This window comes from Notolepis coatsorum (genome assembly GCF_963971535.1).
Source record: "Notolepis coatsorum genome assembly, chromosome: 2".
Classification (NCBI taxonomy): Eukaryota; Metazoa; Chordata; class Actinopteri; order Aulopiformes; family Paralepididae; genus Notolepis; species Notolepis coatsorum.
In genome coordinates, this window is record NC_140166.1 from 972153 (window position 1) to 986636 (window position 14484).

The 14484-nt window shown below is 43.9% G+C and overlaps 1 protein-coding gene across 1 annotated transcript in view; it reads left to right on the plus strand.

Annotated features, from left to right (window-relative positions):
• orc1 (origin recognition complex, subunit 1) overlaps positions 1 to 14484 on the plus strand; it is a gene marked incomplete at its 3' end in the record, with an annotated part of 105451 nt that overhangs the window by 59381 nt on the left and 31586 nt on the right. The window contains exons 15-17 of the mRNA XM_084307598.1: positions 9038 to 9139; positions 11200 to 11371; positions 13401 to 13508. Coding sequence (XP_084163724.1) covers positions 9038 to 9139; positions 11200 to 11371; positions 13401 to 13508 — 382 coding nt within the window. The remainder of the gene's footprint in view (positions 1 to 9037; positions 9140 to 11199; positions 11372 to 13400; positions 13509 to 14484) is intronic.

Here is a 14484-nt window from a genome sequence, read left to right on the forward strand (position 1 = left end):
ACGCTTATATCCATCAATGTATGATCACTGCCACCAGTCTAAGCCTATGGAGATGTTCACCTTCTTTGCAGGGCTATAACTTTAAATTGTATTGCTAAATTGACATTACTATGGCCCATTCAACATCGATTAGCTATTGTTCAGGGTGTAGGAACGTTTTACTTTTTCATTCACACATTCATACTAAAATACCGTCCAGAGTATAAATATGTTTTCATCGTTTTCTGCAGTAATTCATAGAACGTGAGTTATAGCCATTTATGCATATATTACATCATCAAATGCAGTTTGCTAGCGATTGACGTCAGATAAAAAATTTCAATTGTACAAGGTCCTAAATAGGGCTGGGCGATATGACCAAAAACGTTATCGCGATAAAATTATAAAATTATTTTCATATAATTCGATATCGATAATTATCGTCGATATAATGTATGTCAAGTTTAATTAACTTCTTATGCTGCTGCGAATGTCTCGAGTCGAGTTGATGTCGTCATCAGTCCGCGCACGTTAGCAGTTAGCCGACAAGCGGAATATCTCATGCCAATGTGCTCAATATGACACTAAAATACTCTCTTCCGCCACAATATATTGAAACGACGTCCACTGTATACCCCACACTACTATGAACGTGGCCTCAGAATTCACGCCGCACACATACTCGGCACGTAAATATATAAAACGTGCGTGCTCATATCCAAGCTTGGAAAATCGATATATCGAAACTTTGCGACCACGTTTCATGTTTATTTCGAGGAAATAATTTATCGCGATAGTTATCTTTATCGCCCAGCCCTAGTCCTAAATGTCATGACTCATCATCTGCTGGTGACCGGAGGGGGGGGGGGGGGGTCGTTTATAATGCAATGACCGACGTTAAATGAATCATGTAGTATGGGTGATATATTGATCATAGCAGTTTGTATGGATAATAATAATCAAAAACGCTGAAACTCACCGCAGTTTCCTCTTACCGTTGGGTGATCAGCGTGGAGCAAAAAGTTCGCTATTATGGGATGTTGATCTAGATGAACCATTTCCGGGTTGTATAATACTATATATGTCCAAATAACGTTGTTTATTGAGTTATGGCAACCGATCGATTATCCAGTGTGTCGAGATGGCCCCCCGGGAGCGATAGCGAGTGGCGGACAGAATAGGGGGGACACCAAGCACTTCTGGCCCCACTTCCCCACTTCCGGTTGGCCGATCGGCCACCAGGTGGCGATATTGAACCGTTGGAGAGTTGAGTGGAGATCCACAGCACCCGTCAAGGATCCGTCGGTGAAATATGATTATCATGACAGAAATTTGAAATATTGATCTCAAAGACGCTGTAAAACATCATTGGCAGATTAAGCATGGCGAGGAATGACGTCTTAACACGTCATTGGCGATTAAAGGGTTAAAGAGAACGTTTCAAAGGAACAAGAAATTCTATGAAGACTACAAAGTTTTCAGAAAAAGAAGAAAGAAAAGAAGAAATTTGACAAAAGGAGACGTGGTCCTCATCATCGACGACACCTCCCCAAGAAACTCTTGGTTAATGGGCCAAGTCACTCAAGTTTTACCGAATGCAGGAGGATTCGTGCGGCAAGTGCTGGTTAGGACAAAGACGAGCACACTTCGCCGGCCAATCTCAAAGCTGGTTCTGCTGGTAGAGGCCCAAGAGGAACCACAGCCTGCATCCACTCCATTCTCCTCACCCTAAGATGGCCCTTATCCTGCCCCCCCCCCCTTCCCAAGAAGACACCCCCCCCCCCCACGCCCCCAAGAAGACACACTACCCCCCTCCCTTTACACATGCACACACATTACACACATCAACTATACACACAACTATTTCGTAGATGAACTGTGCGCTATGTTCTTCATATTCGCGCTACGCTCAAGGAGCAGAAGATTGGACAGTGTGCAATTTGACGCAGACTTATTGTAAGACAAAAAGTATTGTGTTGGCTCTGTTAAGCATGTTTTTGGTAATTGCCATGCAAGGTTCCACGACAATTGGATTGTTAGAGCCAAATGTATGATTTTGTTTACTTGGCGCTGCACCGAACGGCTGCCTTTCTGATCGCTCCGTCGAGACTGTGCTTTCTTTTGTTAATTTTTATAGTATTAAGAGTTTTATTTGCACCTACTGTTGGTGCATTATATGTGTATGACCGTCAGTCAATCATTGACATTGGATTAAGGAAAACGTACCGATTGGATTGCTCTCTGGATCGGATTGCTGAACAGCAGCAGTGGCCCGCTGAGATCCTTTGTTGTGGCCGTGGCCAAAGCCAGGAGAAGCCGCAACGACGAGGAAGAGCAGCCGGGGTCCGGAACAGACTGAGGTCCAAACGACACAGAACCACATTGCCCAGCATATTGTTGGCCAATGTGCAATCGATAGGAAATAAACTGGACGACATCAGAGCACGGATCCAATTCCAGAGGGACATTCGGGACATTCGGGACTGTAATGTCCTCTGTTTCACAGAAACTTGGCTGTCTCCAGATGTCCCGAATCATGCAATAGAACCGGCAGACCACTTCTTTGTCCTCCGCAAGGACCGGACGGCGGAGTCACTAAGGACGAAGGGAGGCGGCATTGCCTTCATGATAAACAAGGAGTGGTGCGATATAGGCAACGCAAAGGAATTGTCTAACCACTGCTCCCCAGACCTGGAGTTTATCGCGATCAAATGTCGACCCTTCTTTCTTCCGAGAGAGTTGACGTCCATCATCCTCATCGGAGTGTACATCCCACCACACGCGAATACTGGGGCCGCACTTACAAAACTTCACGACGAGGTAAACAAACAACAGATAGCTAGCGTTGACGCTGCCATTGTGGTTCTGGGCGATTTCAACAGCGCGCGTCTTAAAAAGGTGTTGCCGAATTTCTATCAGCATGTGACCTGTCCCACCAGAGGCGAGAACATATTAGACCATGTATACTCGCAATTTAAGAATGGGTACAAGTCACAGGCTCTTAGTCCATTCGGTAAGTCCGATCACGCCGCCATTTTTCTTTTGCCAAAGTATAAACAAAGTCTCAAGCGAACGCCGGTGGTCTCGCGAGAGGTTAAGCGTTGGACCGTGACGTCAGAGGAGACACTCCAAGCTGCACTTGAATGCACAGACTGGAGTGTATTCCGTGATAACAGCCAATATTAACGAATACACTGAAACGGTGCTTGACTTTGTCTGTACTCTGGTAGAAGAAACAATCCCCTCTACCACAATTAGAATCTACCCAAATCAAAAGCCCTGGGTAGATAAATCCGTCCGTGAGGCTCTGAAAGTGCGCACATCAGCCTACAACAACTCGCTGGTGACAGGCAACATGGAAGAACACAAGACGGCAAGATACAACGTCAGGAGAGCAGTAATAGAGGCAAAACGGCGTTACAGGGATAAAGTTGAACTTCAGTTTGAACAGGCTGACTCTAGAGGCATGTGGCAGGGCCTCAGAACAATGACAGATTACAAAGGCACCTCCCTCAAACTGAACAGTGACATCTCCTTAGCAAATGATCTCAATTCCTTCTATGCGAGGTTTGAGGCTGTGAATAACAACACCAGCCTACAAACCACGGCAATGTGGGGGGGGGGGGTCTGCTGATGGAGACTCAGTGTTCAGGGTAACAGAACATGAGGTGAGACTGATCTTTAAAAAAGTGAATATCAGGAAGGCAGCAGGACCGGACGGCATCCCCGGCCGCGTCCTAAAAGTCTGTGCCGACCAACTGGCCCCGGTATTCACTGACATCTTCAACCTGTCCTTGGAACAGGCTGTCATCCCCACCTGTCTGAAGAAGTCCACCATCATCCCTGTACCCAAAAAATCTACGCCCGCTTGCCTCAACGACTACCGCCCTGTAGCCCTCACCTCCATAGCCATGAAGTGCTTTGAGAAGCTAGTGAAGGGCTACATCTGTTCCTCCCTCCCCATCAACCTGGACCCCCTGCAATTTGCATATCGCCCCAACAGGTCCACGGAGGACGCCATAGCCCATGTGCTGCACACAGCAGCATCACACCTGGACAAGAGGCAGGGGAACTATGTGAGACTACAGCTCAGCATTCAATACCATAGTCCCCTCCAAACTCATAGCCAAGCTCAGGGACCTGGGCTTGAACTATGACCTCTGCCAGTGGGTCTTGACGGGCAGACCCCAGGTGGTAAGAGCAGGCAACTGCACCTCCTCATCCATCACGCTCAACATAGGGGCCCCCCAGGGCTGTGTTCTGAGCCCCCTCCTCTACTCCCTGTACACGCATGACTGCGTAGCACAGCGGAACAACAACACAATCATCAAATTAGCTGATGACACAGTAGTGGTGGGCCTGATCTCTGCCAACGACGAGAGGGCCTACCTGGAAGAGGTAGAGAATCTGTCACAGTGGTGTCAGGAGAACTGCCTCTCCCTGAACGTCAGCAAAACAAAAGAGATGATTGTGGACTTCAGGAGGTCGGGGGTCAAGGACTACAGCCCCCTCAGCATCGACGGGGCACCGGTTGAGAGAGTGAACAGTTTCAAGTACCTCGGAGCCCACATATCCGAGGATTTGACATGGACCACACACATTGACAGTGTTGTGAAGAAGGCACGACAACGCCTCTACTTCCTCAGGCGCCTAAGGAAGTTCCAAGTCAGTCAGAAGATCCTTAGGAACTTCTACTCATGTACAATAGAGAGCATCCTGACTGGCAACATCACCTCCTGGTTTGGGAATAGCACTGCACAAGACCGTAGCAGACTACAAAGAGTGACACGTTCAGCCGAACGCACAATTGGAGGGGGGCTTCCCACCCTCCAGAACATTTACAACAAGCGGTGCAGGGGGAAGGCTAAGAGAATTATTAAGGACTCGAGCCACCCGAACAACTGCCTCTTTGAACTGCTGCGGTCAGGCAAGCGATACCGGAGTCTTAAGGCGAGCACAGAAAGACTCAGAAGAAGCTTCTATCCCCAGGCCATCAGGCTGCTAAACGAACAATAAACACTATGCAACAGCCATCAAATGCACACAGCACACACACCCACACCCACACACTCACTTAAACAAACGACACACTGCAGCACCCACTCTCCACACTTTAGATCACACAAACACACTTTATATTTATTGATAAAGGATTTGCACTACAACTCGTACACCTACTGTAAATTGTACCTAAATTGCACCTCATCCCATTTCTGCCTTGCACTATATAGTATTGTATATTAGTACACTGCATAGTATTGTATATTATATGGTAACTCAGTTACGTCTATTCTGCATCGAACATTGTACATATGTCTATACTGAACACTGTGACCTCATTTTTTACTTCTAATTTACATGCTATACTATGTTATTTTATTTCATACTTATCTTGTCTTATCTTATCTTGCACAGTCTCTGGAGCGTAACAGTAAGAAGCATTTTGTATAAAAGTATTCTGTACTTCTGTATGACGACTATTAAAGAAACTTGAACTTGAAACTACTTTGTAAACAGTTGTATAGGTCTATAGTCTATATTTCATACATAGCCGATAGAAGCACTTAAAATGCCATAATCTATATAATCACTGTTAAAGCCAAATGTATGTATAAATAATGGGTTTTTGTGATCATGTATTGTTGTGGTTATTATATTTTTGATAAGCTAATTATGGAGATGCCAATTGGGATGCTTGTGGCTAATTTGGGGAAACAGGCATCAGGTGTTTAAAATGAGCTGGCCGTCACACAGCCAGTGTTCTAAGAATGTTTGGTATGTGGCGGCACGGTTTTTTGACCGCTGCAGAGCAGCCTATGTTTTTGACTGATTGATTCTACAATATGATTTCGCCGTCAAATGGTAAGATAAACATTTCCTAAAGTTCATTGTTGGGATTATTGGAATCCGAAGATCTGCAAGGAAAATCTGAAAGGAAAATAAATGTCATATATAAAATCCGATCTCCCGAGTGCTGCTATCTGAGCGCGTCAACCAAGCGCATACCAGTAGAACCAGAAGGTGCATTTAAGTTGAATAAGGATTGCATCTTTAATAAGTATAGTTTCGGAGTGATCCGGGCTAATTCCCGGGAGGCTGAGTTATAGGGCGCAACGTGAGGGTGTTTCATCCCTGGACACGCTACTATTTCCAAATCAAATAGGTATTATGTTTCATCATGAATGCATGAAAGGGGGGGGGGTCGTTTCTGATGCTTTGATTGCCAGTGGATACATTTTATTTTTTATTTTACTTTTTTGTAAAAAAGTGGATCGGTATTGGCCGATACCCAAACCCAGGTATCAGTATCGGGACTGACAAATTCGGATCGGTGCATCCCTAGTCTGGAACAGGGTTTACTGCACTCTTGATACTGCCACCTGGCAGGATCTGGCCGGTACTGCACCCTCGGGGTCCCAATATGCCTTTTAACGGCAACATACAGGTCTGTGACATTGAATAGAATATTAAAATCGAAAAAAAGAAAAACGGACCAAATAACAAGTACTCGTTGTTGTCGCTCAACCGCTGGTGGATGATTTGCCCACTGGTGCGACATGGCACTTTGGCAGCCCCTAGCGGCTCGGGTCTGCATTTTCTTAATACAATATATAGAATTAAAGCCCTATTTGTTGCCTGTCGATTGCCACCTCAGGCGACAAAATCCGTTCAGCGGTTCTCGAGTTACATGCCGCTATGTGAGGCGTGCGCCAAGTACACGGCAGAGTCAGATTGCCACCCGGGGCTCTAGCTCCGTCAATCATTTGACGATGGTGACCATTAGGTGGAAAGTCACGAGTGAAAACGGCAAGAGAAAGAAACGCCCGTTCTAACCATACATCTCTGTGGTTCTAAACATACATCTCTGTGGTTCTAAACATACTTCTCTATGGTTCTAAACATACATCTCTGTGGTTCTAAACATACATCACATCTCTGTGGTTCTAAACATACATCTCTGTGGTTCTAAACATACATATCTGGTTCTAAACATACATCTCTGTGGTTCTAAACATACTTCTCTGTGGTTCTAAACATACTATCTGTGTGCTTCTAACCATACTTCTCTGTGGTTCTAAACATACATCTCTGTGGTTCTAAACGTACTATCTGTGTGCTTCTAACCATACGTCTCTGTGGTTCTAAACATACGTCTCTGTGGTTCTAAACATACATCTCTGGTTCTAAACATACATCTCTGTGGTTCTAAACATACTTCTCTGTGGTTCTAAACATACTTCTCTGTGGTTCTAACCATACGTCTCTGTGGTTCTAAACATACATCTCTGTGGTTCTAACCATACGTCTCTGTGGTTCTAAACATACATCTCTGTGGTTCTAACCATACATCTCTGGTTCTAAACATGCATCTCTGTGGTTCTAAACATACTTCTCTGTGGTTCTAAACATACTATCTGTGTGCTTCTAACCATACGTCTCTGTGGTTCTAAACATACATCTCTGTGGTTCTAACCATACATCTCTGGTTCTAAACATGCATCTCTGTGGTTCTAAACATACTTCTCTGTGGTTCTAAACATACTATCTGTGTGCTTCTAACCATACGTCTCTGTGGTTCTAAACATACATCTCTGTGGGGGCGGCTAGGTGGTGTAGTGGGCAAGGCACTCGCCACCAATGTGGAGACGCTGGGTTCGCGTGTTCGAATCCAGCTCTCCACATTGTTTTCAGTTTGGCTGGTCGTCCGCAGTAATACACATTGGCCGTATTAGGGGGTGGGAAACTGATGGGTGGGGATCGGGCGTTGTGGACCGCGTCTCCTACAGGTCGGTTGGTGCGCCTGCGCAGTAGAATCAGGAAGTGTCGGGGGCAGCGTGAGCCTCCCACGCGTTACTCCTCGCCACTGAGAGATCGAGCTGCGCAGGTGAAAAGATGCGACTGCTGTTACCTCAAGTACCGGAGGGGACTTGTGCTATGTATGACTTAGTCCACATTGCAGCTGGCTTGTGGGAGGCAAGAAACAGCGTTCGTGACAGGGGAGGGTTGAATTGGATGATACGAAATTGGGATGGGAGAAAATATAGAAAATGGGAGAAAAAGTGGACCAAAAAAAAAAAACATACATCTCTGTGGTTCTAAACATACATCTCTGTGGATCTAAACATACATATCTGGTTCTAAACATACATCTCTGTGGTTCTAAACATACATCTCTGTGGATCTAAACATACATATCTGGTTCTAAACATACATCTCTGTGGATCTAAACATACTTCTCTGTGGTTCTAACCATACTATCTGTGGTTCTAAACATACTATCTGTGTGCTTCTAACCATACGTCTCTGTGGTTCTAACCATACGTCTCTGTGGTTCTAACCATACATCTCTGTGGTTCTAACCATACGTCTCTGTGGTTCTAACCATACTATCTGTGGTTCTAAACATACTATCTGTGGTTCTAACCATACGTCTGTGGTTCTAACCATACTATCTGTGGTTCTAACCATACTATCTGTGGTTCTAACTATACGTCTGTGTGGTTCTAAACATACGTCTGTGGTTCTAACCATACTATCTGTGGTTCTAAACATACGTCTGTGGTTCTAACCATACGTCTCTGTGGTTCTAACCATACTATCTGTGGTTCTAACCATACTATCTGTGGTTCTAACCATACTATCTGTGGTTCTAACTATACGTCTGTGTGGTTCTAAACATACTATCTGTGGTTCTAACCATACTATCTGTGGTTCTAAACATACGTCTGTGGTTCTAACCATACTATCTGTGGTTCTAACCATACTATCTGTGGTTCTAACTATACGTCTGTGTGGTTCTAAACATACTATCTGTGGTTCTAACCATACTATCTGTGGTTCTAAACATACGTCTCTGTGGTTCTAAACATACTATCTGTGGTTCTAACCATACTATCTGTGGTTCTAACCATACGTCTGTGGTTCTAAACATACGTCTGTGGTTCTAAACATACGTCTGTGGTTCTAACCATACGTCTCTGTGGTTCTAACCATACGTCTCTGTGGTTCTAACCATACGTCTCTGTGGTTCTAACCATACGTCTCTGTGCTCCACCAGGCTTCACGTGTCCTCTGTGCCAGAGTCTCTGCCGTGCCGAGAGCAGGAGTTCCAGGACATCTACAACTTTGTGGAGAGCAAAATCATGGACGGCACTGGAGGGTGAGAGAGAGAGAGGAGACACGTTTACACTGCAGGGACGAGTAGCTCAGTGTTTCCCTAGAAATCCTCTAACAATAAAGTTGTGGAGTGGATGGGGGGGGGGGGGGGGGGGGCACGCGTGTTGTGTCGCCATCTGCAATATATGCTGCTATTATTGTTTGCAGGGGTGTAAAGTACTTGAGTAATTATACTTTGTTACAATACTTAAGTACTGTTTTGGGGGATTTATACTTTACTCAAGTATTATTAGGTTTGTATACTTGTACTTTTACTCAATTACATTTCAGAGAAAAAATACATACTTTTTACATTTAAAATGCAGACCTACAAAGTACAAATCTCGCAGGTCCAACAATTTTAATTAGTATATTTGTTTCTCTGGCCGAACTAACGTTAACGTTATTAATCCTGCGGCCGCGCTTTATTTAAAAACAGCCAATCAAATCCCTATCAATGGAAAATGAACCCGCCCATACCCATGCTGATTGGTCCTTGTGCAAGACTAGAAAGCAGGGATCTTTGATTAAACACCTGCTATCAGAAGAATAGCCAGATACTGTGACTTTTACTTGAGTAAGATTACCATTTTTTTTTTTTTTTGAGACGGTACCCATACTTTCAATTAAGTATAATTTCTGGGTACTTTTTACACCCCTGATTGTTTGGCGCACAGGGATGCCCTCTAACGCCTATGGTTTTATTATAGGCAACAGTGGACAATATAAGTGTGAGTGAAATAATTGTTTACCTGTTGATATTAATAGTATTTTGATCACAGACATCTCTGGTCACAAACAACAGGTGATTGTAATAAAATAGCAGGTGATTATCATTGAATGACAACCGTGGTTAATGAACTGTGGCATTGCGCAGTATTGTATGAAGAAACACACGTCCTGTTGTGTTCTTAGAGGATGAGACCGTATCCTGTGATTGAGTGTGAATTGATACAAACCAAGGCCTGCATTAGAGGCTCAAAGAAACGTGTTCTTTACTACTCCCGCTAGCCGTTGGAAAGCCCTTAAAGGGAAATGCCACCCATTTGATGAATTCACATGGTGTTCTTCCTGTGCCCCAGTAGTCTATCACAGGGGTTCCCAAAGTGGGGGTCGCGAGCCGCCGCGGGGGGGGTTGCCAGATGATAAAAAAAAATGTATGCAGTCAGGCCACTGAACTTAGAAGCAGGCCAGGCCAGTGTTTCTAGTTGCAGCAGCGCAATAGTTAGATAACCTAGGTGGGGAACAACCAGGAGATCACTGCAACTCACACAAGTTGGAGAACTATCTCTCTCTCTCTCTCTCTCTCTCTCTCTCGCTCTCACACACACACAAAGGGAGCCGCATGTGATTGGTGGAGGCGGGACCCTTACAAAAAACTGTTGTTGCTAATCATTGACACATGCTAGCCTGTAATAATCCCCCCCAGAAAAATCTACTTTGCATTTGATATATTGCAAATATATGCCATCACACACACTGGCATTTAAAGGGTTAGAATTATAAAATGAATATGTGGTGTTATGATCAGGGCTGAAGTTGAATAAAAGATTCAGTGTTGTTGCTAATCATACATATGCTAGCCTGTTTTTTAACAATAATTGGTGATGCCATCACAAACACTGGCATTTAAAGGGTACAAATAAAAAAATTCCTGCACCAGAATGCAGGAAATGAAGCCTTTGTAACAAAAAAAATCCTGGTGGGGGACCCCCAGACCCCCTGCTTAAAAAGTGGCCTTGTACTACTGTATATTTCCTGGCCTGAATGATTTCCCCAGTCCGGCCCTGGTTAAAAGCCTACAATGCTTATTAGTGTGCGTGCGTTTGAACGTTTGCATGTTTCAACCATACATTTCCATTTATAAAAAATTCAAGAAAAATAATTGGGAAAAAATAAATTTCCCCTCCTATAATAGTGGGGGTCGCGGCTCTCTGACACCGTTATTTGGGGGTCGCGGCCTGAAAGGTTTGGGAACCCCTGGTCTATCATATCAACAACCAGGCATTTTCTAGTCCCCTTCCTATTGGCTGCGGTCTGACCGCTGGCTGTCTTCCTCCTCAGCTGCATGTATATCTCGGGCGTCCCGGGCACGGGCAAGACGGCCACGGTGCACGAGGTGATGCGCTGCCTGCAGCAGGCCTCAGACCTGGACGAGGTCCCAGCCTTCAGCTTCATAGAGATCAACGGCATGAAGATGACGGACCCCCACCAGGCCTACGTGCAGATCCTGCAGGTCAGAGGTCAACCCAGGACACTGCACTCTCGCTCCGCCTCACGGTCACAGTGTTGGATACAGAGTTTCTACAGACACTTTGATTATTCTACCTCAAACTTTCATTTTAAAACGGAAGAGACAGAGTCTGGGCGTCGAGTGTTTCCTTTATTGATCTCCTTGGGAAATGCAGGTGTCATAGCAGCATGGGGGGGGGGGGGGGGGGGGGGCGGTACAGGCAGGAAAAAAGATAATAGTAACAATAATAATATATAATGTGAAAATATAAGTAATAATATTATATAAAAAGACAAGAGAACTAGGGCTGTCAGTTTATCGCGTTAATTAGATTAATTAATTACACAGCAAATTATCGCCTTATGAATATTAACTCAAAATGAATAACAAATTTAATTTGACTGAATAACACCATGCAAAATGAATAAAAAATGTAATTTGACTGTGAATAACACCATGCTAAAATTTACCAGACCTCAAAAATCTAAGCAAATTAATAAATGGAAGATGATTAAACGGAAGGTTTTGTAGATACAGTACTGAATTCTGCCATCCGGACACATGCCATTTGAAATATGGTTATAGAATATCAGGCCTAAAATGGTTATGCGATTAAAATGTGATTAATTAGATTAGATACATTTTTTTAATATCTAGTGACAGCACTAAATAGAACATAATAATAATAGTAATAATGGGTGCTATTTTTAAGATTTTCAATCATTTGGAATGAGGACCGTGTTGACTCGACCACATACAAATAATGTGTAATATGAACTCAAGCGTTACCTTATGTGCGTTAAGAGCGCAATTTCGAGCCAGCAACGGAAAAATAAAGAGTTTGCCGGCCGGTCAAACGGTAGCGAGGAAACCGCGATCCGGCCAACATCACTGTCTTTGGGAGGTCGTAGCGGGTTCCATTATAAAGATAGAACTCATAGGTACCAGCAATGTTATGCTAAATTATCAACAAAAACAGAAAAGCACATTTAATAAGTCTAAATGCTTTTAATAAGTCTAAATGCTCCTCCTCATTTAGTGTCCTCTTAACAGGTGGGGTCCCGTAATCAGGCCCTCATCCACGCAGGCCGCATTTTTCGCTGAACATATAATATACCGTTCGAAAGATCTATTTGTTGCCGTTGGAACGGCACCTCACTCGGGTTAGGGTTAGGGTTAACGGCACCTCACTCGGGTTAGGGTTAGGGTTAGGGTTAACGGCACCTCACTCGACCAAATCCGAGGTTCTCGAGTTACATGACGATATGTCAGGTGAGCGTCTTTTTACGCGACACGCGTGATTATGACCACCCCGGACTGTATACGCTCCAGAACTGAGCAATCACCGCTGATGGCGAAGGTTATTGGTCAGTGTTGTAGCCAACAAGTTTACACTTCCAACGATACCCCACGAGGGGGGTGCGAATATAGGAACTAGGTAAAAGTTGATGAGCGAAAACGGGAAGTGAATCAGACTTCACAACGCACTCTGGTGGATGAGGAAATCAAATTTGGACTTGGCTTCAGGCTATGGATCCGCTGTGTTTTCCAGCGCATAGCTCTATGCTGGAATATTGGAATATGGAATCTTGCAACCACTAAAGAAAAATGTCAGTACACAAGTTAAAGTTCAACTCAAGTTCAGACCTCTGTTTCATATCGATTTTCATTTTTTTGCATTAGTAACTTCAGAATGTTATCTTTCAAAAGAGTCTCATCATGCATGTGCTATAAGTATAAAGTATGAAGCTTTGCAAAAAAAAGTATGCAGTCCTCAAGTTCAAGAAAATAAAAATTGCCACTTTTCTGACTGCCCGGTTATGGCAAGTGCCTAATTTGAGCCTGTGATTAAAAAATAACCAGTGACAAGGCTGACCATTGCCTGCAGAACTCCACGATGGCTTCCGAGTCCATTGGCGGTGAATTCCAAGTTAACATCAATGCTATCCAATGAAAATGTCTTTGTGGTGGGGGAGCTAAGTGCTAAGTGTTAGCTAGCAGCTAACGTCTGCTGTGTTCTTCTTCCCTCCAGAAACTGACGGGTCAGAAGGCCACTACTGAGCATGCTGCCGCCCTGCTGGAGAAGAAGTTCAGTAACCCTGCTCCCAAGAAGGAGACCACCGTGCTGCTGGTGGACGAGGTGAGCGGGCCGTTTGGTCTCAAGAGGTGTGACTTCACAGGCCTTCAACCCCTTAAGCCTGAGCGGTCCGGTACCGGACCGACAATAATTCCACACCATAAATAGATCAATATAGTCTGTATTAATTAATGTAGTGTTTCTTTTTTCAAAGTAGCCAAGAGTAAAGACCCTAACCCTATCAAAACAGCAGTCAAAGTATATATTTTCAGCACTACGTTTGTTTACCAATGATTATGAATACATATGAGTTTATAGAAATCTCAGCGCATTGAGTCGGAAACCGGTGGACACGAGGAAATGGCGCTGCCGAAAGTGAGTGTAGTCCTATGAAAGAAGAGACCCAGGGCTTTCGATGGGCTTTCGAATTTCAGAAAACTACACTACCCAGCTCACGCCAGCCATGTAGCCGTCTGGCGTGAAATCATTTTTCAATGTTATTTTTCATTATGTCTCACAGGTCGAACAAACCTGAACGTTATTGCCATGAAATAGAACGTAGTTGGTTTCTTTACCTTTCTGTGAACGTCTAGGGGGGGAAAATAGTCTTAATCTGATAAAATGGTGGAGCTATTTACATTATAAAAAAGTAACTGTACTTACAGTAGATTTCATTCACAGTTTTTGCTGCCCTAAATCCAGATTGAACTCTGCCATTGGAAAGAGGAGATTTGGCCTGATCCATAGATGTATGACTTGGCTATAATAAGGTCATTTAGGCCTTATATTCTATATTAAAATTTCAAATTGCATGTGTCCGGATGGCAAAAGTCAGCACTGTATCAACAAAAAACCCTGTAAATCATCTTCCCTTTATTCATTTGCTGAGATCTTTAGTACACTTGATCTAGCACAGTCTCTGGAGCGTAACAGTAAGAATCATTTTGTATAAAAGTATTCTGTACTTCTGTATGACAACTAATAAAGAAACTTGAGAAACTTGAAACTTCTCAAGAAGGTGCTGAATGAGCTCAGTGGC